We start from the raw sequence: 26,639 nt of genomic DNA on the forward strand, positions 1-26,639 counted from the left end.
CATCTCCTTTCCCGGCCACCCCCCTCGCCCAACACAGTGCCTGGCACAGACAGGACCTGATAAATGTGTATTTGTTGAAGGAATGAATGAATATGTGTCTGTTGGGGAGGGGAGGAAGGGGGGGCCAGACCCAGCCCCCTCCTCCCTCGGGAGCCCAGAGGACGGGGCCCCAGCCCCCTCCCCTTACAGGACCCAGGAGTCCAAGCCGCCCCCCTCCTCTCCGCCCCCTGGGTCTCCTCGTCCACCATCTTCCGGCTTCCCAGTCAGTCTTTCCTCTCTCAGGCTCGGACGAAAAGCCGGGTTTCCGGGGGGAAGGCTTAGTTGGTGACACCGAGCCCAGCCTCCTCCACCCCCCCACCACGCTCGGAGCCCTCCCTCCCTGCCACCACCGTCCGCGCACGGCCGGCCGCGGGGAAGGAAGAAAGGAGCAAAGGAGGCGGAGGTAAGAGCCGGGCGCCCAGTCATCGGGGCGAGCCCAAGACCCCGGGCTCAGAAATCTGCAAGGCCTCGACCCGCGACCCCAGTCCTGCAGATCATGCCTGCGGGGAACCAAAGGCTGGGCCCGGCGGGGAGACCGGGGCCCCCCCTTGGAGACGTAGGGCTCCCGACCCCCAGCAGCCTTCCTCGGGGGCGGGGGGGGCGCAGTCCAGGGCCCTGGCCCTCAGCCTCCTCCTCGCTGGAGATTCCGAGCAGCTGGGCCCCCAGCCCCCTCCTCTCCCTTGTCTTGGGAACTCAGCCCCCTCCCCCCAGCCCTCTCCACCACTGGGACCCAGGAATCTATACCCACCACGTACAGAAGTCTAGAGGCTGGACCCCAGTCATCTCCCAACCCCCCACACACCCCCAACCTCAGCACCCGGGATCTCGCCCCCTCCCTCCCTAGCCCCCTCCCTGCCCAAGAGTCTGAGCCCTCCTACTCCCGGCCTCTCCCAGACTCTGGCGACGGGGCACCCACACTCCATTTCCGGGGCCTCCCGATTTTGAATCCCACCCCCTCCACTCCCAGCCCCTCCCCATACGTTCCAGCGGGGCCCCTGGAGGAAAAGCAGTTCACTGACTTTGTCTGCCTGTCTCTTCTACTGTCTCTCTCTATCTTGTTCTCCCTCCCTCCTCCCTGCCATGGTTGCTCTGATCTCTGTGTTTGCACCATCTCTGCCTAAATCTCTTTGTTTTCTCTTCACTCTGTCTCTGCTGGGTGTCCCCATCTCTCTCTCCTGCTTTCTGCCTCTCACTATCCTTTCTGCTTCTCCTGATCTCTGCCTCTCATCTCGGCCTTTTTCGCCTGTCTCTCCTTCCCTTGCCCGGCTAAATATCTGACCCTCTCTGCGTCTCCTTGTCTCTCTGTCTACTTGTCTCTCTCTGCACCCCCTTGCCCCCCCAAATCTCCATCTCTTCCCTGTCTCTTTACAGGCATGGATCCGCAGCCTCCTCCACCAGCCCAGGGCAGCCCACCTCACCGTGGCCGGGGCCGGGGTCGTGGCCGAGGCCGTGGTAGAGGCCGCGGCCGTGGCAGGGGGGGCGCTGGAGCTCCTCGGGCGCCCCTGCCCTGCCCCACCTGTGGCCGCCTCTTCCGCTTCCCCTACTACCTCTCCCGGCACCGGCTGAGCCACTCGGGCCTGCGGCCACACGCCTGCCCCCTGTGCCCCAAGGCCTTCCGCCGGCCTGCCCACCTCTCGCGCCACCTGCGTGGCCACGGGCCGCAGCCCCCGCTGCGCTGCGCCGCCTGCCCCCGCACCTTCCCTGAGCCTGCGCAGCTCAGGCGCCACCTGGCCCAGGAGCACGCGGGCGGCGGGGTCGAGCTGGCTATCGAGAGGGCAGCCAAGGAGGCGGCCGGGTCCGGCTGGAGCCCGCAGGACAAGGGCGCCGAGCAGCCCACCTCTGCAGCAGCGGGCACCGCGGAGGAGGAGGAGGAGGAGGAGGCGGCGGCGGCGCGGCCCGAGACGTGGTCCACGGGGGAGCCGGCCACGCTGGTGGCCGCCACGAGCGCGGAGCCCCGCGAGTCGGAGGAGGAGGAGGCCGAGGCCGGGGCGGCGGAGCTGAGGGCCGAGCTGGCGCTGGCGGCCGGACGGCAGGAGGAGAAGCAGGTCTTGCTCCAGGCCGACTGGACGCTGCTGTGCCTCCGCTGCCGTGAAGCTTTCGCCACCAAGGGCGAGCTCAAAGCGCACCCGTGCCTGCGCCCCGAGGGCGAACAGGAGGGCGAAGGGGGGCCCCCACCCCGCCCCAAGCGCCACCAGTGCTCCATCTGCCTCAAGGCCTTCGCCAGGCCCTGGTCGCTGTCCCGCCACCGGCTGGTCCACTCCACCGACCGCCCCTTCGTGTGCACGGACTGCGGCCTGGCCTTCCGCCTCGCCTCCTACCTCCGCCAGCACCGTCGCGTCCACGGCGCGCTCAGCCTCCTGGCCCCGCTGCCCGCGGCGGGCAAGAAGGACGACAAGGTGTCGGGCGGACGGACCTCAGGGAAGGGGCCCGAGGGGGGCGAAGGGGCCGAGTGCGGGGGCGCCCCGGAGGGTGGAGAAGGCGGGCAGAACGGAGGGGATGCCGCCCCGGCCCGGCCCCCCGCCGGGGAGCCCCGATTCTGGTGCCCCGAGTGCGGCAAAGGTTTCCGGCGCCGTGCGCACTTGCGGCAGCACGGGGTCACCCACTCTGGGGCGCGGCCCTTCCAGTGCGTGCGCTGCCAGCGGGAGTTCAAGCGGCTGGCCGACCTGGCCCGCCACGCGCAGGTCCACGCGGGCGGCCCGGCCCCGCACCCGTGCCCGCACTGCTCGCGGCGCTTCTCGCGCGCCTACAGCCTCCTGCGCCACCAACGCTGCCACCGCGCTGAGCTGGAGAGGGCCGCCGCCGCGCAGCAGGCACTCCAGGCCCAGGCCCCGCCGTCGCCCCCGCCGCCCCCGCCGCCCCCCGCTGGCCAGGAGGAGGAAGGGCTTCCGCTGCCCATCGCACACATCAAGGAGGAGCCGCCCTCCCCGGGGACCCCACCTCAGCCGCCGCCGGCACCCCCTGTCTTCCTCAGCGCCTCCTGTTTTGACAGCCAAGACCACTCAGCCTTCGAGATGGAGGAAGAAGAGATTGACAGCAAGGCTCACCTGCGCGGATTGGGGGGCCTGGCCTCCTGACCCGCACACCCATCCTCAGCCCCTCCGTTTGACCTCCCGGTTTGCAATATGGAGGAGGGAAGCTGAAGGAGAGGAACCTCCTCTGTGTCCCCACCCCTCCCCTTCTAGCCCTCGACACTAAGGAGGAGGGAGGAGGCTGGGCCGCCCCTCCCTCCCCATCGCCCACCCCCAGACCCCCCTGATGCTGGTTAGAAACTGCTCACCCCACTTCTGAAGGCAGGACGCTGATTCAGGAGGTGGAGGACACTGGCCAGAGGGATGGACACTGAGGCGGGGGCCCCCGGCCTGGCTGTCCCCCGTTACACACACTGGACACCATCACCTCTTTGGAACTGCCAGACCCTGGGGGTGGGTCCCCAGTGAGCAAAGGTCTGTCCCTGTCCCTTTGTCTGTCTGTGAATAAATGTGAGTTCGTGGAACTGGAGAGAGTGGGGCTGTCTGTGGGAGTGAGGGCTGGCTGAGGGCGTCTGGGTGAGCAGGGATGTGTCGTCCACGAGGCTCGGAGCTTGGGTTCAGAGCGGGAAGGATGCCGGTGAGCACATCAGGGACCATGGGGCTCTCAGCCAGGCAGGAAACTCACAAGAAACAGGAGTGGAAGAAGGCAAGCTGCCACCTGCCCTGGGCATCTTCAGGGATCCCTACGTGGAATCCCTGCCTGTGTTCATTCATCACTTACCAGGCGCAGTGCTAGGCCCCGCAGAAAGCCGCACTGTGAGGGGCTGGAATTGTAGCTCTGCACAGCCTGATACGGTTTAGCCACTAGCCCCTGGCGGCTGTTTCCACTTGAGAATAATATCCATACATTTACAATAAAATAATTAAAATGGAATAAGATGAAAAGTTCAGTTCCTCGATCACACTGTTTCAAGTGCACAGATCCCCCTGTGGCTGGTGGCTACGTTGTTGGACAGCATAGATCTAGAACATTCCACATCGCAAAATGTTCCACTGGACCTCGCTGCCCTAGGTAATAAACCAGTCTGCAACATAACATCAGGTATTGGTAAGGGCTTCCAAGAAAACTACAGGGCACTGTGAAGAGGGAGCCCGTGGGGAGGGCAGGGCCTCTGGGGAGATGACATCTGACCTTTGACCTGACAAAGAACCAGGCGGAGGGGCAGGAAGAGCAGGGGCAAAGGCCGAGTGTGAGGTGGTTGGGTGCTACATGTTAGAGAAACCGCAAGGAACTGGTGGTGGGTTGGGGAGAGTCGTTTTCTACATATCCTCCAGGTGTGTGTGTGTGTGTGTGTATGTGTGTGTGTGTGTGTTTAACCCATTTGTTTCGGTCCTAGTAGTGGGGTGGGGGGGAAGCATGTCTCCAAGCCAATCCTCCTGAAACTTCTCTTTCCTCCCGTTGACATCCTGCGTTCCCCAGCTCTCCCTTGCTCTATGCAGATAATGATACTAACTACTTAGGTATCTTGACACCTGTAAGGCCAGGCCAGAGAGGGGTGACATCATGCTTGTTCTCCAGGGCAACAAACCGAGTCTTGGAGGCTCAGGAGGGAAGTTTGCTTCCCTGGTGTGATGAAACACAGGCAGAGGGAGGGCGGGAGGGAAGCTGGAAAGAGGGCCGCTGAGAGTCAGTGGGGGGAGATGATGACCACCCAGAGCTTTGCAGAATTCCCTCTGTCCAAGAGGGAACGAGACACAGCCGAGCCCGAGGAACGGTGCCTGGCATGTAGGAAGTACTCAACCTGTGCTTGCCTGTTTGATCAGTCCTGGGTTCACTACCACCCAGTGCTGGGCGCTGGGGGCAAAGGCCAGCTGAGCACCTGCCCTCATGGAGCTTACAGACCCGTGGGGAAGACGAATAAGAATCAAATATCGGCACAAATAAATTAGGGTTTCCAAATGAGCCGAGTGCTCCAATGCACTAGATCCTACAAGAATCTGTAACTTAACCTTGGGTGTTGGGGAGAAGGGGGGCTGGGCTATGCTTTCCTCGCAGGCCAGCCGCCTCCCCCCAGCCCAGGAACCTTCAGTGGTTCCCTATTACCACATCCCAATGTGGGCCAGAAAACTTTTCAGCACAATCTCATGGACAAAACTCATTGAGGGAGGCGTTTATACAGCCCCATTTATAGAAGGGGCAAACTGAGGATTAAAGCTAAGAAGGCACTTGTCCTACTTCTGTGATCACTAATATGAATTGAGTCCTTCGTATTAAAGGGTTACTTTGGGGAATCCCCTGGCGGTCCAGTGGTTAGGACTCCGCACTCTCACTGCAGAGGTCCCAGGTTTGATCTCTGATCTCTGGTCGGGGAACTAAGATCCCACAAGCCAGGCAGCGCAGCCAAAAAAAAAAAAAGGTTACTTTGTGGAAAGAGCTGAAGACAATGGTTGGTGCCTGGGAGGAAGTCTTTGCTGTTGTTACTTTGTTATTATTATTCTCCCAGGTTGCTATAAATGTGATCTCAGGGAATCCTAGTTCTTGATGGGAAACATCCTCACCATTTTCCAGAGGTGGAAACAGCACTCAGAGCGGAAGTCTCTTGTCCAAAATCCCATAGCTAGGAACTGGTGGACACAGGATTTGAACCTAGGCTGGACCAGCTCCATGCCCTGAACCCTACATCAGGCCCATATGACCTTCACAATCAGCTCCCAGCCACACAACCCACCTTTCCAGCTCCCCCTGCACACACACACACATCCTGGTCTCCAAGCCCCAAGGCACCACCCGCCACTGCAGGTTTGCCCACCACCTTCCCCCACCCCATACGCTTCCTCAACCTTGACATGCCACATCCGAAGAGAAACATTCCTAGAAAAAAATACAGAACTTATGGCAAGAAAAGGGCCTTAGAGATGGAACCCAGTTCTCCCATTTTGCAGATAAGAAAACTGAGGCACACGTACGTGGGACAGACACAGGAAATGGTAAAATAACCAAGTAATTTGTATTATTATGAAGCAATAGTAGTGGTGTTCATGAGTCTAACCCTATTGCTTGTCTTTCCCTGTGGTGAGCATCTTACATGGACGATCTCAACACACTTGTTAATAATAATACAAAACACATTTCTTGAGTATTTACCCTACATCTCTTTCTGAGGGGATTACGTGGATTAGCATTTAATCTTCACAACGGCATCATTATAGATACTATTATGAGCTCTGTTTTTTTCTTCTTAAGCAGCTTTGTTGAGGTATCATTTACATTCCACAGAATTCACTCATTTTAAGTGTACCATTCAATGATTTTTAGTAAATTCACAGGACTGTGCAGCTATCACCACAATCCAATTTTAGAACATTTCCATCACCCCAGTAAGATCTCCTGTGCTCATTAATCGTCACGTCCCATTTCCACCTGCAGTTCCAGGCAGTCACTAAAGTACTTTCTGTCTCTACAGATTTGCCTTTTCTGGACATTTCATAGACATGGATCATACAATATGTGGCCTTTTGCATCTGGCCTCTTTCACTTAATGTCTTCAAGGTCCATCCATGTTGTAAATTGTAACAGCACGTCATTACTTTTACGGCTGAATAATATTCCATTATATGGACAGACCACATTTTTTTTTATCAGTTCATCGTTGATGGAGGTTTGGGCTGTATCTACTCTTTGGCTGTTATAAATAGTGCTGCTATGAACATGTGTGTACAAGTCTTCCCATAGAGGTATGCTTCTGTTTCTCTTGGGCAGATTCCCAGGAGCGAAATTGCTAGAGTGTGTGGGAAGTTTACGATGAACTTTTTAAGAAACTGCCAGACTATTTTCCACTTACCATCCCACCAGCAATGCATGAGGGCTTCCCAAGGGGGCTCCATTTTCCTGAGAAGGAAACTCAAGTACAGAGATGTGAAATGACTTGCCCAAGGTCACACAGCTAGTAAGTAGTGGATCTGGATATGACCCTGGGCATTGTGGTCCCAAAGCCTGTGCTCTTCTTTTTTTTTTTTTTTTTTCATTTTCCAGTTCTTTTTTTATTGAGGTAAAACATAACATAAAATTTACCTTTTTTAACCATTTATGTGTACAGTTCAGTGGCATTAAGGACACTCCTATTGTCCTGTAACCATTACCATCCTCCATCTCCAGAACATTTTCATTGTCCCCAACTGAAACTCTGTCCCCATTAAACAATAATAACTCTCTGTTCCCCCTCCATCCGGCCCCCGGCAACCACCCTCCTACTTTCTGTCCCTATAAATATGACTACTCCAGGTATGCAAAGAAAAACTCTTCCGTTTTTCTTCTCTACCCTCCTACAACACTACTCATGGAATACTTCACCTCTGACACTGCCGGTCACCAAATGTATGTGTGACATTTGGTCACACATCAAGCAATTCTGCAGCAAAGCTGGGTGTCTACAGTTCGGTTCAGTTCTGACACTGTCTACCTGCAGATGATGTCAGATCCCACAGATGAAGGGGGTCAGTCCCACAAGACGGCAACTCCCCCGCTCCAATTTCAGACACCAGTCAAAGTCTGGGTTGTGACCCATGCCAGAGCCTGTGCTCTTAACCCCCTTATACAAGGATTCACCCTAAGCTTGTTCACTCATCATTCATTCATTCATTGAGCAACATGTGCTTACAGGTAGGAGAAACATCAGTGGACAAGCAAACAAGGTTACATTCTGGTAGGGGATGCAGATAAACAAATATACTTAGGACATCAATTCAACAAATACTTACCAAACTCCCACTCTGGGCTGGGCACCGTCCTAGGTGTTGATCGTCCACCGGCTAATGAAACAGACACAAATCCCTCCCCACGTGGGGCATCCATCCTGGTGGGAGGAGACAGACATGAAAACACAGTGAGCAAGTAAGTGATGAAGCATCTTAGGAGGGGATGATGCTAGAGAGCAGGGTGATGCAGGACAAGGTGGGGGTGGGGTGGGAACTGCAGGCCTGTCCAAACAGGAGCCAAAGGAGGGAGCCTCGCAGGTAACTGGGTACATGTCCCAGGGGAGGTGCACAGTGGATGCACAGGTCCTGAGGTGGGAATGTGACCAGCGTGTTCAGGGGGCAGAGAGGCCAGCCTGAGTGGAGGGGGGCATGGGGGTCCAGATCCAGTAGCAACTCGCAAAGACTCTGGTTTCTTCTCCAAATGCAGTGCATACAGAGGGACTTCCCTGGTGGTCCAGTGGTTAAGACTTCGCCTTCCAATGCAGGGGGTGCAAGTTCAATCCCTGGTTGGGGAGCTAAGATCCCACATGTCACATGGCCAAATAAACCAAAACATAAAACAGAAGCAATATTGTAACAGATTCAATAAAGACTTAAAAAAAATTGTCCACACCAAAAAAAATCTTAAAAAAAAAAACAAGAAAGAAATGCAGACAGAGCCCCAAAGGGATTCATCAAGAGGCTGGCATAATTTGACTTCCCTTTTCCCTTTTTTTTTAAAAATAGTTATTTATTTATTTATTGGGTTGTGCCAGGTCTTAGTTGTGGCATGCAAACTCTTTTTAAAAGTTTTTTAATTTTTATTTTTGGCTGTGTTGGGTCTCAGTTGCTGCGCGTGGGCTTTCTTTAGTTGCGTCGAGTGGGGGCTACTCTCCGTTGCAGTGCGCGGGCTTCTCATTGCAGTGGCTTCTCTCGTTGCAGAGCACGGGCTCTAGGCGCGCGGGCTTCAGTAGTTGTGGCTCATGGGCTCTAGAGCGCAGGCTCAGTAGTTGTGGCGCACAGGCTTAGTTGCTCCGCGGCATGTGGGATCTTCCCAGACCAGGGATCTAACCCGTGTTCCCTGCATTGGCAGGCGGATTCTCAACCACTGTGCTACAAGGGAAGTCCTCCTTTTTTTTTTTTTTTTTTTTTTTTTTTCAGTACGCGGGCCTCTCACTGTTGTGGCCTCTCCCGTTGCGGAGCACAGGCTCCGGACGCGCAGGCTCAGCGGCCATGGCTCACGGGCCCAGCCGCTCTGCAACATGTGGGATCTTCCCGGACCGGGGCACAAACCCGTGTCCTCTGCATCGGCAGGCGGACTCCCAACCACTGCGCCACCAGGGAAGCCCCTCCATCTTTAAAAAAATAAATAAATTTTACTATCTAGAGCCCTTTTAGGTTCACAGAAAAACTGAGTGGAAATACAGATGGTCCCTATCCATCTATCCTTTAAAAATTCATTTCAAAGCAATTTGAAAACATTAGACCACATCACCCCTAAATACTTCAGCATGCATAACAAGATATCAAATATTTATTGAACCTTCTTGTCCTTGATAAAATTTAAATTCCGTGAAATGCATGCCTGTTACCTTACCATCTGATGAATTCTGAGCGATACAGAACACCTGAGTAGCACAAATTCCTCTCCTGATTTAACAGATTCCCTCTGGCTTCTGTTTGGAGGACAGACGGGTGGGGAGTGGGAGCAGCAGTCCTCTTATGCCTGCCTGGCTTTCTCCTTAAACCACCTTTTTCTTTTAGAATCGTTTTTAGATTTACAGAGAAGTTGCTACGATGGTCAGAGCCGTCCTGTGTGCCCCGACCCAGGTTCCCCAAATGTTATCGTGTCCCTACCACCCCAAACCAAGAAGCCAATACTGGCAGACGCAACCATTTCCTCAGATTTTACCCATTGTTCCTAATAGCTTTCTGTCCCAGGATCCCACCCAGGACACCACCGTGGCCTTACTTCCTGCCTCCTGAATCTCCTCTGGTCTGTGGTCACCTTTCAGGCTTGTCTTGGTCTTTCATGACCCTGGCCGTTTTGAGGAATCCCCGGAAGAAAGGCCACGCCCACGTGCCTAGCGCTCCCGGGCTGCGTCTTACCCACGTGACTATCACGGAAGATGTTAACCTGCCTCACCTGGTGGTTTCCACGCTGTGCAGGGGCCCCTTCCCCGTTCCAGACTCCACTCCTTGTAAGCTGAGCTGCAGCCCACGTGGAGGGGAGGGGACGTTTCCAGACACACTTTGGGCAAATTCTGTCCCTTCTCCTTACCCTGTTTATGTATCTATTCAATCATTTGTTTGTTTTGTGTGTGTGTTTTGTTTTGTTTTGGCCACGCACGCATCTTGCGGGACCTTAGTTCCCCAACCAGGGATGGAACCTGTCTCCCCTGCAGTGGAAGCTCGGAGCCCTAACCACTAGACCGCCAGGGAATTCCCAATCATTTATTTGTATCCGTATGGATTCACAGACGTTTCTTTTATACTTTGGGTGATAGTCAACTCCAACATTATCTCATATAAATAGTTTATATTATAGTCCAATGTCACATTATGTATTTCATTGAAGCCCACCTGTGTTTGGATGCCAGGTGCCATCAAGAGCTAGTGAAGCAAGCACAGGGAGCTCAATATCTTGTAATAACCTATAAGGGAAAAGAATAGATATATATATGTGTGTGTGTGTGTAACTGAAGCACTTTGTTGTACACCTGAAACTAACACAGCATTGTAAATCAACTATACATCAATAAAAAAATAAAATCAAAACTAAAAATAGAGAGAGAGAGAAGCAGTGCTGAGCAACAAGCAGGAGCTTCTGGCCAGCGTGTGATGGGACATGTGACTTCAGTTGGGTGACCAATGAGGGCTTTTGAGGAGGAGGAGCTGAAGACTTGGTCCAGAGGAGCTAGGGACCTGAGCACGTGAGGGTCTCTGAGGCTCCAAGGGGACGGCCACCTGCCCGTGGACATCCAGCCAGGCAGAGCTACACCCACCTTTCCCAGGCACCAGCCCCACAGCAGTTTCTACCCCCAGTTCCCGGCCCCCTGGGCGGGCGGTTTGGAATTCAGCCTCCGAGGCCAAGTCCCCACGCCTCCACAGCCCCTTATCTCACCACGCCCGGCACTGTGCCTGGCACCGACCTGCACTCTATAAATATTTGCTGCCACTCACCCGCTGTGCTAGCCCCAGCCGCCCTCCTCTGCCCTCCTCCCGAATCAGCTCTTTCATCTCAAGGAGGGAGAGGGGTGTTGGTGGACCCCGATGTGGAATCAGGGTCGTGACCCACCCAAGGTCACTGGGAGAGGGAGGGCCGGAGAGAGAGAGAGAGAGCTGGGCGGCCTCCAGACTTCTAATAGTGGGATAAGTGTAGCTACCATTTATTATCTTGCCCATTCACTGGTGTCAGGCACTTCACACGCATCTTCTGGTTTCATCTCCTCAGCAACCCTGCTGGTTCCTAGCACAGACCAGCTATCTCACCTCGTGGCCTGGGACGCGTGAGCCTCTTTGCCTGGGATGACCCCCTCACCCCTCCTCCAGGAGGCCCACCCTACATCCCATGTTTCTCTAGAGATCCCCTGTCATAGGCCCAGGTAAGATGGCCCCAAGATCCCTGCTCCCTGGGTGAATACACACCTCTTCCCAACTATTCAGTCAGACGCTGATTTAGGTGCTGCTGTGAAGTGACAGCGCAGCTGGACTTAAGGTTCCAAATCTCAGGTGGGAACTGGGTCTTCCGTGGGCCTGGCTCATCGGGTGACCCTGCAGAAGAGATGGGGACGCAAAGCATGAGGGGCGTTCAACAGGAGGGAGATTCTCCGTTGCTGGCTTGGAAGGTGGAGGGGATCCCACGACAAGGAATGCAGACAGCCTCTGAAAACAGAGCGGATTCTGCCCACAGCCAGCAAGGAGGCGGGAACCTCCTTGTCTACCCCAAGCAGAGAACCCGGTCAAGCCAGCCTAAGCTCCTGACTCACAACTGTGAGCTAACAGCAGGTGCTGTGTTTGCATTCGGTCTTCGTTGCTGCGCGCAGGCTTTCTCTAGTTGCGGCGAGCGGGGGCTACTCTTTGTTGTGATGCGCGGGCTTCTCATTGCGGTGGCTTCTCTTGTTGCAGAGCACGGGCTCTAGGTGCGTGGGCTTCAGTAGTTGCAGCATGCGGGCTCTGTAGTGGTGGCTCACGGGCTTAGTTGCTCCACAACATGTGGGATCTTCCCGGACCAGGGATCTAACCCGTGTCCCCTGCATTGGCAGGTGGATTCTTTTTTTTTTATTATTTTATTTATTTATTTATTTATGGCTCTGTTGGGTCTTCGTTTCTGTGCGAGGGCTTTCTCTAGTTGCGGCAAGCGGGGGCCACTCTTCATCGCGGTGCGCGGGCCTCTCACTATCGTGGCCTCTCCTGTTGCAGAGCACAGGCTCCGGACGCGCAGGCTCCGCGGCCATGGCTCACGGGCCTAGCCGCTCCGCGGCATGTGGGATCTTCCCGGACCGGGGCACGAACCCGTGTCCCCTGCATCGGCAGGCAGATTCTCAACCACTGCGCCACCAGGGAAGCCCCAGGTGGATTCTTAACCACTGCAGCACCAGGGAAGTCCTGCGGGTGCTGTTTTAAGCTGCTACATTTGTGCTAATTTGTTACCAGCACAGAAAACAAATGCAATCTCTCTGTTTTGTTTCCTTCAGGGCACTCACTGCCGAAGTAAGTTGGTTTCTTTGATTACTTAATTGCTTCAAGTCCATCCATCTGTATTTGGTTTGCTAGGGCTGTGCCATAACAAAGTACCAGGAACCAGGTGGCTTACGACAACAGAAATGTACTGTCTCACAGCTCTGGAGGCTGGAAGTCCAAGATCATGTGTGGGCAGGGCCGTGCTCCCTCCGAGACCTGCACGGGAAACTTCCTTGCCTCCTTCTGTCTTCTGGTGGTTGACCGACGATGCTTGATTTCCTTTCCTTGGCTTGTAGAGGCATCACTTTGATCACCACCTTCCTCGTCCCATTGTGTTCTTCCATGTGTCGCTGTCTTCACTTGGCCGTCTTACTGAAAGGACACCAGCAGTAACGGATTAGGGCCCATCTTCTCCAGTACAACCTCCTCATAACTAGTCACATTTGCAATGACCCTGTTTCCAAATAAGTTCATGTTCTGAGGTGCTGGGGGTTAGGGCTTCAACCCATAAACCATCCCTACCTACATGTGTCATCTTCCAGGGTACAAACTGTGGCTGGCTTTTCCCGCTGGGTTCCTAGAGCCTAGAGCACAGCCTAGCACACAGTAGGTGCTTAACTGTTTGTTGTTGTTAAGTCATCTGACAAATTCTTTCTCTGAGGCTCCTTCCATGTCTTTCAAGTGGGGATAGAGATACACAGCAAATAATTGTCCAACACATGAATGAGGGGAGGATTATAACAGGCCTCACCCCCACTTGACAGAGGGAGAAACTGAGGCTCAGAAAGGTGAAGCGAGTTGCTCAAGGTCAGTGCCACTGCCATGCTGGCAGCCTGGCCAGGAGGGGCCTGGGAGCCCTAACACATGTCCTGCACTCCTCCCACCTTGGCCGCCAACCTGCTGACACCTTCCAGTGGCTGAACCCAAGAAGAAGCCAGATGCAGCCCAGGTAACGCAGTCAGCAGGGATGACCCGGACAGAGAGGAGCGAGATGGACAAACAGAAGGTTACCAGCACAGGGCGTTCCCCAGAAGGGGTGTCCTCACACTTGGGAATGTCTTCCAGCTCGCTCCCCAGAAGGACATGCCAGTCTACACGCACCCCCAGCACTGCCTAAGGGTCCCCACTTCCCCACTTCCTGATTTCTGCCTACCCACTTGGTGTCAAATGGAATCTCCCCTCAGTGCCATTCTGTGGTGGGGACGGTGGAAGTGTTCTGCCCTAGATGCAGGTAGGAAGGGAATACTGCACCCAGAAGGTACAAAAGCACGAATAAAACCCATTAAAGGTTTGGTCTGCTTTTCACTTTTACCACACACAGGCGATTGCAAACAAGGTCAGTGCTTCCCTGCAAAATATCTTTTGTTGGTCTAAGTTCTGAGCATTTGCTGCAAATGTTACCATGACGTTTTAAATACATATATTTAGGGCTTCCCTGGTGGCGCAGAGGTTGGGAATCCGCCTGCCAATGCAGGGGACGCCGGTTCGAGCCCTGGTTCAGGAAGATCCCACATGCTGCGGAGCAACGAAGCCCATGTGCCACAACTACTGAGCCTAAGCTCTAGACCCCGTGAGCTACAACTACTAAAGCCGGCGCACGTAGAGCCCGTTCTCCGCAACAAGAGAAGCCACAGCAATGAGAAGCCCGTGCACCGCAACAAACAGTAGCCCCCTCTCAGTGCAACTAGAGAAAGCCCACACCCAGCAACGAAAACCCAACACAGCCAAAAATAAATAAATAAATAAATAAATAAATACATATATTTAAATACACACATATAGATATATATACATTTCAAATGTAACAAATCCAGAAAAGGATGATAAATTATTTGTTATATATGGGAGAGTTTCTTACTAAACTTAACATCATCTTACCATATGATCCAGCAATCGTGCTCCTTGGTATCCACTCAAATAAGTCAGAAACTCACATACACAAAAACCGGCACATGGATGTTTATAGCAGCTTTATGTATAACTGCCCAAAGTTGGAAGCAACCAAGGTGTCTGTTAGGAGATGAATGGATAAATAAACTGTGCTACATCCAAACAATGGAAGATTACTCAGTGATAAAAAGAAATGAGGGGGCTTCCCTGGTGGCGCAGTGGTTAAGAATCCGCCTGCCAATGCAGGGGACACGGGTTCGAGCCCTGGTCCGGGAAGATCCCACATGCTGCGGAGCAACTAAGCCCGTGCACCACAACTACTGAGCCTGCACTCTAGAGCTCATGAGTCACAACTACTGAGCCCGCGAGCCACAACTACTGAGCCCACATGCCACAAGCCCATGCTCCGCAACAAGAGAAGCCACCTCAATGAGAAGCCCACACACCTCAGTGAAGAGCAGCCCCTGCTCGCCGCAACTAGAGAAAGCCCGCGCGCAGCAATGAAGACCCAACGCAGCCAAAATAAATAAATAAATTAATTAATTAAAAAAAAAATGAGCTATCAAGTCATGAAAAGACATGGAGGAACCTTGAATGCACACGACTAAGTGAAAGAAGCCAATCTAAAAAGGCTACATGCTGTATGATTCCAACTATATGACACTCTGGAAAACACAAAACTGTGGAGGCTGTAAAAAGATCAGGGGTTGCCAGGAGATGGCAGGGAGCATAGAGGATTTTTAGGGCAGCAAAAATACTCTGTATGATACTGTAGTGGTGGATACCTGTCATGATACGTTTGTCCAAACCCATAGAATGGACACCAGGAGTGAGCCCTAATGTCAACTATGGGCTTTGGGTGATAATGAGGTGTCAATATAGGTTCATCGATTGTAACAAAGGTACCACTGGTGGGGATGCTGGTAACAGGGAGGCCGTGATGGGCGGGGCCAGGGGGTGTATCTCTGTATCTTCCACTCAATTTTTTTTTTAAGATTTATTATTTATTTATTTATTTATTTAATTTATTTTTGGCTGCATTGGGTCTTAGTGGCAGCATGCAGGAACTTCGTTGAGGCTCGTGGGGTCTTCATGGCAATGCGCCAGCTTCTCTCTCGTTGTGGCGTGCGGGTTTTCTCTTCTCTAGTTGTGGCACACAGGCTCCAGGGCATGTGGGCTCTGTAGTTGTGGTGCATGGGTTCCAGAAAAGGTGGGCTCTGTAGTTTGCAGCACATGGGCTCTCTAGTTGAGGCGCCCAAGCTCAGTAGTTGCGGCGTGCAGGCTTTGTTGCCCTGTGGCATGTGGGATCTTAGTTCCCTGACCAGGAATCGAACCCACGTCCCCTGCATTGGAAGGCGATTCTTTACCACTGGACCACCAGGGGAGTCCCCTTCCACTCAATTTTGTTGTCAGCCTAAAAGCTCTGAAAAATAAGTTTATTAATTAAAAAAAGAAATAAAAAACACAAATCAGGAAGGATACTGATGGTTCTTCCATGAAAATGACTGAAAATCTTTCTGTTACATACAGGAGGGGAGGGTGTTAAAATGATCTGGGTGTCCAATACGTCAGGTCGCTGGCGCCTCTGATTAGAATGTGTGCTCTGCCGGGACAGGGATTTTTTTTTATAGCTTTATAGAGATATAATTCCCATGCTCCACAACATGCCCATTTAAAATGTACCACTTGGGGGCTTTTGGTGCCGTCACAGAGTTGTGTGACCATCAGCACGATCACTTTCAGAACATTTACATCACCCCGAAAAGAAGCACCACACCCCTTAGGCATCGCACCCCCACCCCCGCCAGTGACCCATCCCCGGGGCGACCACTCATCCCCTCCCCGTCTCTGAGATTTGCCCCTGAGGGTGGGAGTTGTCCCCTTTGCTCTCTGATGTGTCCCCAGAACCTGCAACCCTGTTGGATACACCCTAGCGGGCAGGTGCTCCATAGTTAAATTTAACTAATATGTTTTTTCTTTTTCTTTTTTTTTAGCCACACTGCCTGGCTTGTGGGATCTTAGTTCCCCGACCAGGATCAAACCTCGGGCCCACGGCAGTTGAAAGCACGAGTCTTAACCACTGGACCGCCAGGGAATTCCCTTAACTAATCTGTTTTTGTTTGGGTCCCAGTCACAACTGGCTTCTGCTCAGAAGCCTCTTTCTCCTCCACCCATTGTCCCATCAGGACCTTTCAGAGTTACCTCCGTTAGAGCAGGTAACACCCTGCTTCATAATTGCCTGCATCTTGTCCTCGACACCCTCCAGACTCCTCCCAGACTCCTCCCGGCAAGGCCAGAATCTACTTGCTCCTCTTGGCCTCACCTCAGGCCCCAGGAAATGCGTGTTGCATTTGAATGGAAACAAAAACAGTCAGCATCCTAGACACACATGCGTCCCCAGCTCCTGGCCCGCAGACACACAGCCCAGCAGAGAGGCCCAGAGTGTGAGGCGTGGAGCCCAACTGTCCCCGTGTGAGTCCGACTCTGCCGTTGACCCCCAGCGGGACACTGGGCAAGAGACTGAATCTCGGCAAGCCTCCCTTTCCTCAACTATAAAACGGAGCTAATAATAGGACCTACCTCTCCCCGCTGCAGCGAGGATTAGCACAGGGGCTGGTAATACACAGAATTCAGTAAGTACCAGCTATAATTATCGCTAAGCACACGGGATTTATGAAGTCATGACACACGGCCTTCCCTCGGCCATCCATCAACCTCCTCACCCTATGCACGTTTCCCAAGGAGAGGGAGAGAGAATCCAGGGTGCCCCCAGGAACTGTGAGTCCTTCCTTGTGACTGGGGTGTTAGGTGAGATGGGTGTAGCAGCAGATAAGATGGGGCCGGTGCCAGCTGCGGGAGAGCTCAGAGGCCAGGCTGGGGAGCTTGGATTCCTTCCCAAAGGCAACAAACAAGGAGCCAGGGCATGCTATTGAGAAGCTGAGGGACAAAGGATATCTCTGAGTGTTAGGAAGATGCCTTCGGAGGGGGGGTGATGGGGGCTCACTCTAGGGGGAGAGACTGGAGTCGGGCAGGAAGCGGGGGTGATGGTCCACATGGGAGAAGATGCAGCCAGGCCCTTGGCCTGCAGCCCAGTGGACATGGAGAATGCCCTGATTCTGAGCCCACTGTCTCTAGATTTCTAGAGAGATCTGGCAGGGACTGTAAACCTGGATGTCGTCTGCTAAATCCTGTTTCCATTTTTACAAAAGTGAAAGAGAAACAAGGTGAAAGTAACTAATATGCTTTAGTTCACTCAATACAGTATATTCTTTTTATTGGCATCACTCAATATAGTTTATTCTCCTTATTCACGGTAGTGATGGTCTATAACGGCATAGTGAACACTGAATAATTGATCCTGAGCCACTGCCCCAGGGGAAATACGGGGTTAGTTGCCTACCAGACTTCGGTCACAATTTTGTTGTTGTTGTTGTTAATTGATTTATACATAACCTTGTTTTATGTGTATTTCTGCTTAAAGGCACCTTGTCTAATGCATATTGTTGACTCACTGACATTAAACTCACAGCCAACAGTGTTGTAACTCGTGCCCAAAGGAAGCTTACCTAAAATGCATTTTCTCCATAAGCCCCATCCCAGCCCTTTTACGCTTAGGACACTAGACAGCACTTGGGCTTTAGGTCTGGGGAGGCGTTTGAAAGTGTAAAATCACCAAGAAATAGTGCAATACTGCAAAAAGGACACTCGTTTACAGGATGCAAGTTTGTTCAACCTTAGCTGGGGACATGTGTCAGAGACTCCCGTTGTTGGCTGCTCTGCGCATGCCCGCGAAAGCGCCGTGCTCTAGATTCAGGGGTCACAGGAGCATTTCCAGTGGGTAGGCAAATTTGCAAATATGGAATCCGCCAATGATGAGCTCGACTGTATCCAAAACATTATCATGTCATCATGTAATTAATATAAATATCATCAACGGGTAGTTTACATTCTCTTTTTCCTGCTAAGTCTTGAAAATCCGGGATCTATCTTGTACTCACAGTACATCTCAGTTTCAAGCGTCAAAGAGCCCCACACCGCTAGTGGCTTTCACATCAGACAGTGCTAGTCTCTATAGCTTTCTTCAGACTCTCCAAGAGACCTATGGACTCAAAAATAAAAATAAAAAGGCGATGTCAGGTACAGCCACCGTGGAGAGCTATGTGGCAACGCCTACGAATTCAGCTGCGCATTTTTCTTTTCACCCCGGAATTCCACTTTGAGGCCAGAGCCCCATGAAGTGTCCCACTCAGCACAAGGCAACACGTATAAGAACATCCTTTGCACCCCTGCTTGTAAGAGCACGATAGTGGAGAAAAATAAAATGTCCATGCTCGGAAGAATGCATCCATAAAATACAATATGTCCATACACTAGACTATTCAACATCTTTGCAAAAGAAAGAGCCTGAGCTCTGTGTAAGAACACGGATGAAACGCACAAACAGGGGTGAGCTGGTGAGGACAAAAGCAAGCTGTGGAAGGTCAGAGAGGTGAAGCTATTTATACAACATTTAAAAACAGGCAAGGCGATACTCTGTGTCAGTTACGGATTCACACATGTGTAGCAAAAGTATTTTTCTGTAAACATGAAAAACGACAAACACCTCCTTAAGGGTGGTGGTTACTTCTGGGAGGGAAGGGAAGGATTTGGAGAAGGCTAAGTACACAGAGGGTTCCAGTTATATTTGAAAAGTTATATTTCTTCAGCTGGACAGGGGTGGACATGGAGGTGCTTATTATGGTTATCTGGGATATTTTGTGTGTGTGCCTGAAATAGTCTTTTGCACGAGGAACCATAGCAAGGGTTTGTACTGCTGTGTTGACCTGGTCAGACAGACAGTGAGGGGTCATATGTGGCCTGCGTGTGCCTTGAAAAATACTAGAGCCACTCTGACAGGTAGATGGTGAGGGTTCCGTGAGATTCCTGCACGGGTGAATAAAGCCCCCAGCACAGTATCTGGCCTGTTGTAACTGCCATCAGCGTATTTGCTGAGAGCAATCATACCACTAAGCAATCGCTCTGTTCTAGGTGCCATGTCTAGTGTTTTCATCCATTATTTTGTTTAACAGTATTTATTCAGTGTCTCTAGGAACAAAGCCCCCTGCACGGGTGCAATAGAGAGAAAACAGCATGATTCTCGTGAACATAGTGGGGAGGGCAGCCCAGTCTTCATGACGCACCCAGATAACTGCTAATGGCCAAGATGTGCCCTACTAGTTTGTAATCTTATTCTTTCCGGACAAGACACATCAATTTAATGTTACAGGTTTTTTTTTTTCTTTTCATCTCTTTTTTTGGCCCACGGATATGGGGGTGGGCAGGTGAGTAATCAACTGCGCAACATTTTTTTGGGGAGGGGCATGCCATGTGGCCTGTGGGATCCTAGTTCTCCGACCAGGGATTGAACCCTGGGCCCTCGGCAGTGAAAGTGCCGAGTCCTAACCACTGGACCACCAGGGAATTCCCCAACTGCACATTTGAAGTGCACTTAATTCTTGATGTGATCTTTCAGTAAATATTTTATTTGGAAAAATATATAAGGTATATAAATAATATATAAGATATATACCAGACATCATATATATGATAGTCCATAGTATATATAATTATATATAAGATCATATATATCGCATTTGTGATTGTATCAGGTACAATCATTACGTATTGTCAGTGTATAATATGTTACAAACTTTAAATGTTACTTTGACAATAATGCTCTGAGTACGACCAGCAATTGCTCCCATTTCATGAGGAGGAAACTGAGGCACGGAGGCAGCTGGACACTTGGCCAGGGGGACAGAGGCAGGAGACGGTCACAGGAGGAGTCCTTGGGAACTGGAGAGGGGCAGACACGGGGGCGTGGGGAGGCAGGAGGCCCAGAGCCCAGCTTTAACAGGGGTGTATGCACCCCGGGGCCTGGGCTGGGCCTCCCCCGCACCATCACACCTGCCTCTCCCGGTCACTCTGGGTGACCCCACGCGGCAGTGTGGCTAAATGGGGAGGTGTAAAGCTCCCCAGATCATCAGTGAGCCTCTGGTGGGGCTGGAGAGGGCCAGAGGCCTGCAGCGGCCCCTCTCACCCTCCCGCTGGGGGACCCAGGTGGCCAGCTCTGCAGCCTGACCTTTCGGCTCCAGCCCAGCAGCTGCCCGGCAGGCCCTGCGGCCCCCCAGGGGAGGGACTCAGCTCTAGCCTGAGTGGGGTGGGGGCGCGGCAGGGGGCAGCCTCCTGGCTCTGCCTCTCTCTGGCTGATGCCTCTGCTTCTCCAGGGCTCAGTTTCCCCATCAGGAGATTGGAAGCCATCATCCTATTCATCCAAGCCTTGTCGGGAGGACTCCACAAAGTCTTGAATGAACTTTAAAAAGTTAAACAATAAAGAGCCAGGGCCTGACACCTTATAAGCATTGAATGAAGGGTCATCATTGCATTATTTAATTTTAGTTTTAGTTTTTGAATAGGTAACATGCTGTGGGGGAAATTCAAATAATACGAAAGGCAGAGTGATCAAAAGTTCCTCCAGGGGCTTCCCTGGTAGCACAGTGGTTAAGAATCCACCTGCCAATGCAGGGGACACGGGTTCGAGCCCTGGTCCGGGAAGATACCACATGCCGCGGAGCAACTAAGCCCGTGTGCCACAGCTACTGAGCCGGCGCTCTACAGCCTGCAGGCCACAACTACTGAGCCCACGTGCCACAACTACTGAAGCCCATGCACCTAGAGCCCAAGATCCGCAACAAGAGAAGCCACCGCAATGAGCAACCCGCACACCGCAACAAAGAGTAGCCCCTGCTCGCTGCAACTAGAGAAAGCCCGCGCGCAGCAGCAAAGACCCATGCAGCTAAAAATAAATAAATAAATAAATAAATAAATATTTTTAAAAAAGAATTACTATGCTGTATACCTAAAACTAACACAATATTGTAAGTCAACCATACTTCAAAAAAAAAAAAAAAGTTCCTCCAAAGTCACATATTGCCACTGATTACTGACTCAATTAAAGCAGCAATAGAAAATTGGGAAAATTGGGGGACGAAGAATACAGACTGAGTATTAGCTTATTTTAAGGAATTACCGTTAGTGCTGTTCGATGTGATTAATAAAAGTTTGGCAGTTGAGCTGGAAATTTTCTTTCCTTTGGTGGAAACGTAAACCTGAGCATTGGGGCAGGATTTAGCATGATGTCTGTAGTTTATTTAGTGACTTTTAGCTTTTTATGAGGGAAAATTTCTAGCAGAACCAAAAGTAAAGAGTAAAGGAACTTCCCTGTGCTCAGCAACACACGTCCTGTTGACTCAAGGTCCCCACCCTCACTTGGGCCATGTTTTTCGTCTGCTGGAGTATTTGAAACCAAACACCAGGCAGTGTATCATTTTGCCCCAGATGATTTCCGTAGGCTGCAATTTACTTTAAAATACTCCATCCCCACAAAAGAAAAGGGAGAGAAAGAGAGTATGGCAAAAAGTAATGTTTGTGAAGTCTGGTCAGTGGAGTGGAGGGTGTTCCCTGTGGCTTTCCTTTTCCACTGTTCTGTGCTTGCAACTTTCCACAAACCTCGAAAAGTCAAAGAACAAAGCAAGTTCTGCCTCTGCACGGCGCCCCCCACCCCCAGCCCTGCCCAGGTTCCCAGGGCCGACACAGAAGCCAGTTTCCTGGGGATCCTTCCAGAGGCCCAGAGACATTTCTAGCTGCGTCTTTATTAATAGCAGGTTGTAGTCGTAGTTGAAACCTGATTGGGCAGGCGTCCGGGCTGAGTCACACAGGCCTGTCCCGGGTCACCCACACCTCCTCCCCTCTGACCCCATGTAAGCCGATTGCCACTCAGAACCTCAGTTTCCTTTTCTGTAAACTGGGGATAAATCGCCACCCTTTTGGGTGGCTGGGAGGATGCAGTATAAAGGCCCCAGCGCAGAGCTGGGCTCAGAGCCTTGCTGAGTACATGAAAGAAGACTTTTCCCCAGAGTCTCTCTCAGCTATTAAGAGCTCCCGGGTCTGACGGGGGAGGGCTGGGGGTGGGGACTCTTGGTATTAGGGGGCTTTCGGAGTGGTCTCCCTGGTCCCCAGAGGCCCATGGAGGCAGGTGGATGCACAGAGCCCTGGGTCTCCCATCCCAGGTAAGGTGTATGAAGGGGCCGGGCTCCCCTTTCTCTGCTGCCCTCAGGCCTGGCCCCTGGGGGTTCATAATATGTTTTGTCCCCTCTGTCCTGGGACCAGAGCCCAGAGTCCAAGCTGGTCTAAGTTTGGAAGGGGGAGGGAGGGGTGGGGGGGTGACAGGATGTCTCTGAGCTGTCACACACACCCCTGTCCCGGGCCCAGAAAAAGGGAGGGACAAAAGGCTTGGATAGAGTCAGAAACAAAGACAGGAGAGAGACGGAGAGACACTGGGGAGAGCAGGCCAGAGTGGGGGACAGAGTGCGGACATCCTGAAAGACAGACAGACAGACAGCGGCCACAGTGGGAAGAGCGTGGGGACAGGAGCGAGGGGCCGGGGACCAACAGACAGGCGGGGAGACCCACCCCGAGACCCGGGAGCTAGAAAAAGGGCAAGACAGAGACAGGGAGGTGTGGAGAGAGGGGACCAGACAGGCAGGGAAGTCTCTGGACTCGGACGCAGACCCTTCAGATGAGCTCCAGGCCTTGGCTCTGCTCAGGGGTGTAGTGGAGCTCAGTGGGCGTGCTGCTTTTGGGGAGCCCAGACCAGGGGTGCTTGCCTGAGGGCCAGCTGACACCAGGTCACCCTGAGATGGAGCTCAGGGACCCCAAGAACCAGGAGGATGGGGACCCGGAGGTGAGAGACAGGAGACGAGGGAGGGAGAGACAGAGAGAGAGAGAGAGAGAGAGATGCAGGAGATGGAGAGGGCCAGGGGGCAGACACAGAGAGACACAGAGAGAAACATCAAAGACCCAGAAGAATATAAACCCGAGGACACACAGCAGGGCCAAGACCCCTGGGGGAAATGTACTCAGAAACAAAGAACAGGAAACCCAGGAAGGGAAGAGGATGGAGAAGGAGAGCGGCAGCGTCAGGGGCAGTGCGGGCCGCGCAGGCTGGGGCTTCTGGGGGCTCCCACAGACGGCAGATGGCAGTGGGCAGGGTCGCTGAGACAATCACCCATAACCCCGCCAGGACACAAAAACAGGTGGCCTGAGGGCGGGTGAGTCATTGTGACTCACCCTCCTCTCTGGGGACCGACCCCCCACCTCAGCCCTGGGCTGGGCCTCCAGGCCCCCCTGCTGCTCTAGGTGGGCCCCAGACTCACCCCCTCCCCACCTCTGTCCCTCTCCTGCAGGAGGACACAGCCACGGCCCTCCAGAGGCTCGTGGAGCTGACGGCCACCAGGGTGACCCCAGTGAGGAGTCTGCGTGTCCAGTATCACCTCATCCGGAAGCTCGGCTCCGGCTCCTACGGCCACGTGCTTCTTGCCCGGCCTCGCCGAGGGGGTGAGTTTGGCCACCAAAGGGCACAGTTCTTGATGTCCCCCAGGTTCCCCCCTCTGAAACCACTGAGACAGGGAGCAGCCTCACGGGGAGCTGATGAGGACCCTTCTTGATGGGGCTCCAGAAAGCTAAGAGCTCTGTGGTCTTCCAAAAAATGGAACTCACCCAGAGAAGGTGAGAGACTTGCCTGAGGTCACACAGCAAGGCGGGAGCACAACTTGGACTGAAATTCAAGTCGCCGCGTCCCCTACTTCATGCGAGAGGAAACTGAGGTCCAGAGAGGGTAAGGCGGTTGTGCAAGACCACACAGCAATCTAAGGCAGAGCAGAGAGAGTCCTCAGGGAAGGTCTCCTCCCACCCCCACTGCACAGATGGAGAAACTCGAGGTACAGAGAGGGCAGACGCCATGCCCTGCCCCTCTTGTTTTATGCGTAAGATGTCTGAGGCTCAGAGAGGTTGAGTGGCTTGCCTAAGGCCCCACAGCAAGATCAGAGCGCCCTGAGTTCCCTCCTGCCCCCACCTCCCCAGCAGGTCCGGCTGTGGCTCTGAAGCTCCTACCTCGGGACTTGGTCCTGAGAACCACTTTCCTGAGAGAGTTCTGTGTGGGCCGCTGTGTCTCATCACATCCAGGCCTGCTCCAGACCCTGGCAGGACCCCTGGAGACCCCCCGACACTTCGCCTTCGCCCAGGAGTATGCGCCCTGTGGGGATCTCAGCGGGATGCTGCAGGAACGGGTGAGGCAGGCACACAAGGGACAGAGGTTGGGACTGCTGATCCCAGGTCTGACTTTGTCCCACCCCCAACCCTGTCTCCAACCCTGACCCCCAAATCTTAACTCCGCCCTAAGCCCCCAAACCACCTCCTTATTCCTAATTCTCAGTGCAGTTCCATGACTAACCCCATCCCTAATCCATCCAGGGCAGGGAGTTGGGATTGGGGTTGAGGATGGATCAGGTCAGATGAGGGGGTAGGGATGGAGACAGAGATGGGATTTTAATTGGCATTGGGAATGGATGTGGGTGTGGGTGGAGTTGGATGGGCTGAGTTTACGGTTGATTACAGATTGGCCACGGGTGTGGAAAAGAGCATGGATGGGGCTGCAGAGTGAAGCAGAGATGGTTGAGGATGTGTGTGTAGATTGAGTCGGAGAAGGGCTGTAATGAAGTTCTCTCTAGGAAGACCAGGTCAGGACTGAATCCATGATATTCTGGGGGTACTTGAGTTTGAAGTTAGGGTGGGGCCATCTTTAGGAATAGACTTTGGATTTGAAATAGGGTTGGGGATAAACAGAAGGAAAAAAGGGAGGAAGAGAAGGAGGGAAAGAGTAGGATGGATGGATGAATGGATGGATGTTTGGACGGATTGAAGGACACAGGGATGAATGGATGGATGTTGGCTATTAAATAACTGGAAAAATTATTGAATTGCTGACTAGCTGGTGGAATGGGTATTGAGTGGAAACCCTGCTGTATAGACCGTTGGATGGATGACTGGTTTGATGGATGGATTGCTGTCTTGCCGCCTGGCTAGCTGGATGGATCGATCTATCAATGGATTGATGAAATAAACTGTGGGACTTCAGAACTGGGTCTGAGTTAGAGATGGGACCTAAATTAGTACGGGACTAAGATTAGGATTAAGTGTGGGATTTGGGTTTTCATTGGAGATCTTGGTGGTCAGTTTAGAGGAGCTAAGAGATATAAGGAGTGGGTTTGAGTGTTAGGACAAAGTTGGATGGAAGTTAAAGAAGTTCTGGTTAGATTTGGGGTTCCAGTGAGGAAAACATCTGGGAGTTGGTCTACAGGGGTACAGATGTGGGGGCAGCTTGTGGTTGAGGATGATCTGGAGAAGCTGTTGGGGGGATGTTTTGGGGACACTAGAGGTAGCCACTGGTCTGGGGATTTGGATTCTTGAACCCCAAGAAGCAACATAAAGAAGGAACCAAGGCAGCCTGACCTTCATCCTCTCTCTTTGACCCCAGGGCCTCCCAGAGCTGCAGGTGAAGCGGGTGATGGCCCAGCTAGCTGGAGCCCTGGACTTCCTCCATGGCCGGGGGCTGGTCCATGCGGACGTCAAGCCAGACAACGTGCTGGTCTTCGACCCTGTCTGCAGCCGTGTGGCCCTGGGTGACCTGGGTCTGACCCGGCCTGAGGGCAGTCCAACCTCTGCCCCGCCAGGGCCACTGCCCTCCGCCCCACCCGAGCTCTGCCTCCTGCTGCCCCCTGACACCCTGCCCCTGCGACCAGCAGTGGACTCCTGGGGGCTGGGGGTGCTTCTCTTCTGTGCGGCCATTGCCTGTTTCCCTTGGGGCGTGGCGCTAGCCCCTGACCCTGAGTTCGAGGCCTTTGCTGGCTGGATGACCACCAGGCCCCAGCCACTTCAACCACCGCCCCCTTGGGACCAGTTTGCGCCCCCGGCTCTGGCACTGCTCCAGGGGCTTCTGGACCTGGATCACCAGACTAGGAGCCCTCCACTGGCTGTCCTGGACTTCCTGGGGGATGATTGGGGGTTAAAGGAGAACAAAGAGAGATCTGGGGGCTTGGGGAGTATGTCCAGTGACGATGGGGAGGGGGAGGAAGAGGGAGGAGCAAGCCTGGAAGAGTGGTCAGAGGAGGAGGAGAATGACGACAAAGATGGTGGGAGGACGCGGACAGATGGGGGAGAGCCCTGACCCGGTGACTGGGACAGGTGCCCAGAGCTTGGGCCAAAGGCCCCTCCCCCAGCCCCCATGGCCACCTGGATGGAGAGACAGCTGCTCCCGGGAGGACAGAGATGGAACACATTGCATCTCTCCCAACTGAAGGCTGGACTTGTATCACAATTCCCCTCCCGACTGAGGACCCGGGAGTCCGGAACCCCCGGTAACTCCTCCCTCAGACCCAGGAGTCCAGG

At 53.1% G+C, this 26,639-nt stretch overlaps 2 protein-coding genes across 2 annotated transcripts; both read left to right on the plus strand.

The window, feature by feature from the left end:
- The first annotated feature begins 361 nt into the window (after positions 1 to 361).
- Positions 362 to 3,532, plus strand: ZNF579 (zinc finger protein 579). The gene is made up of 2 exons (XM_060084157.1): positions 362 to 442; positions 1,411 to 3,532. The coding sequence occupies exon 2, from the start codon at positions 1,413 to 1,415 to the stop codon at positions 3,111 to 3,113; it is 1,701 nt and encodes a 566-aa protein (XP_059940140.1). The 5' UTR covers positions 362 to 442; positions 1,411 to 1,412; the 3' UTR covers positions 3,114 to 3,532.
- Positions 3,533 to 23,052: 19,520 nt separating this feature from the next.
- On the plus strand, positions 23,053 to 26,418 carry SBK3 (SH3 domain binding kinase family member 3). The gene is made up of 4 exons (XM_060083377.1): positions 23,053 to 23,097; positions 23,600 to 23,750; positions 24,279 to 24,481; positions 25,729 to 26,418. Exons 1-4 carry the CDS (start codon positions 23,053 to 23,055, stop codon positions 26,416 to 26,418), a joined length of 1,089 nt encoding a protein of 362 aa, XP_059939360.1.
- The last annotated feature ends 221 nt before the right edge of the window (positions 26,419 to 26,639 follow it).

The sequence above is a fragment of the Mesoplodon densirostris genome, chromosome 19 (assembly GCF_025265405.1).
Source record: "Mesoplodon densirostris isolate mMesDen1 chromosome 19, mMesDen1 primary haplotype, whole genome shotgun sequence".
In the NCBI taxonomy this organism is placed as follows: Eukaryota; Metazoa; Chordata; class Mammalia; order Artiodactyla; family Ziphiidae; genus Mesoplodon; species Mesoplodon densirostris.

Coding starts and splice junctions, on each gene's coding strand:
- ZNF579 (XM_060084157.1), top strand. CDS start 1,413: ATGGATCCGCAGCCTCCTCCACCAGCCCAGGGCAGCCCACCTCACCGT.
- SBK3 (XM_060083377.1), top strand. CDS start 23,053: ATGGAGCTCAGGGACCCCAAGAACCAGGAGGATGGGGACCCGGAG. Junction 23,751..24,278: donor TGCCCGGCCTCGCCGAGGGG/GTGAGTTTGGCC, acceptor CCTCCCCAGCAG/GTCCGGCTGTGGCTCTGAAG. Junction 24,482..25,728: donor GCGGGATGCTGCAGGAACGG/GTGAGGCAGGCA, acceptor CTTTGACCCCAG/GGCCTCCCAGAGCTGCAGGT.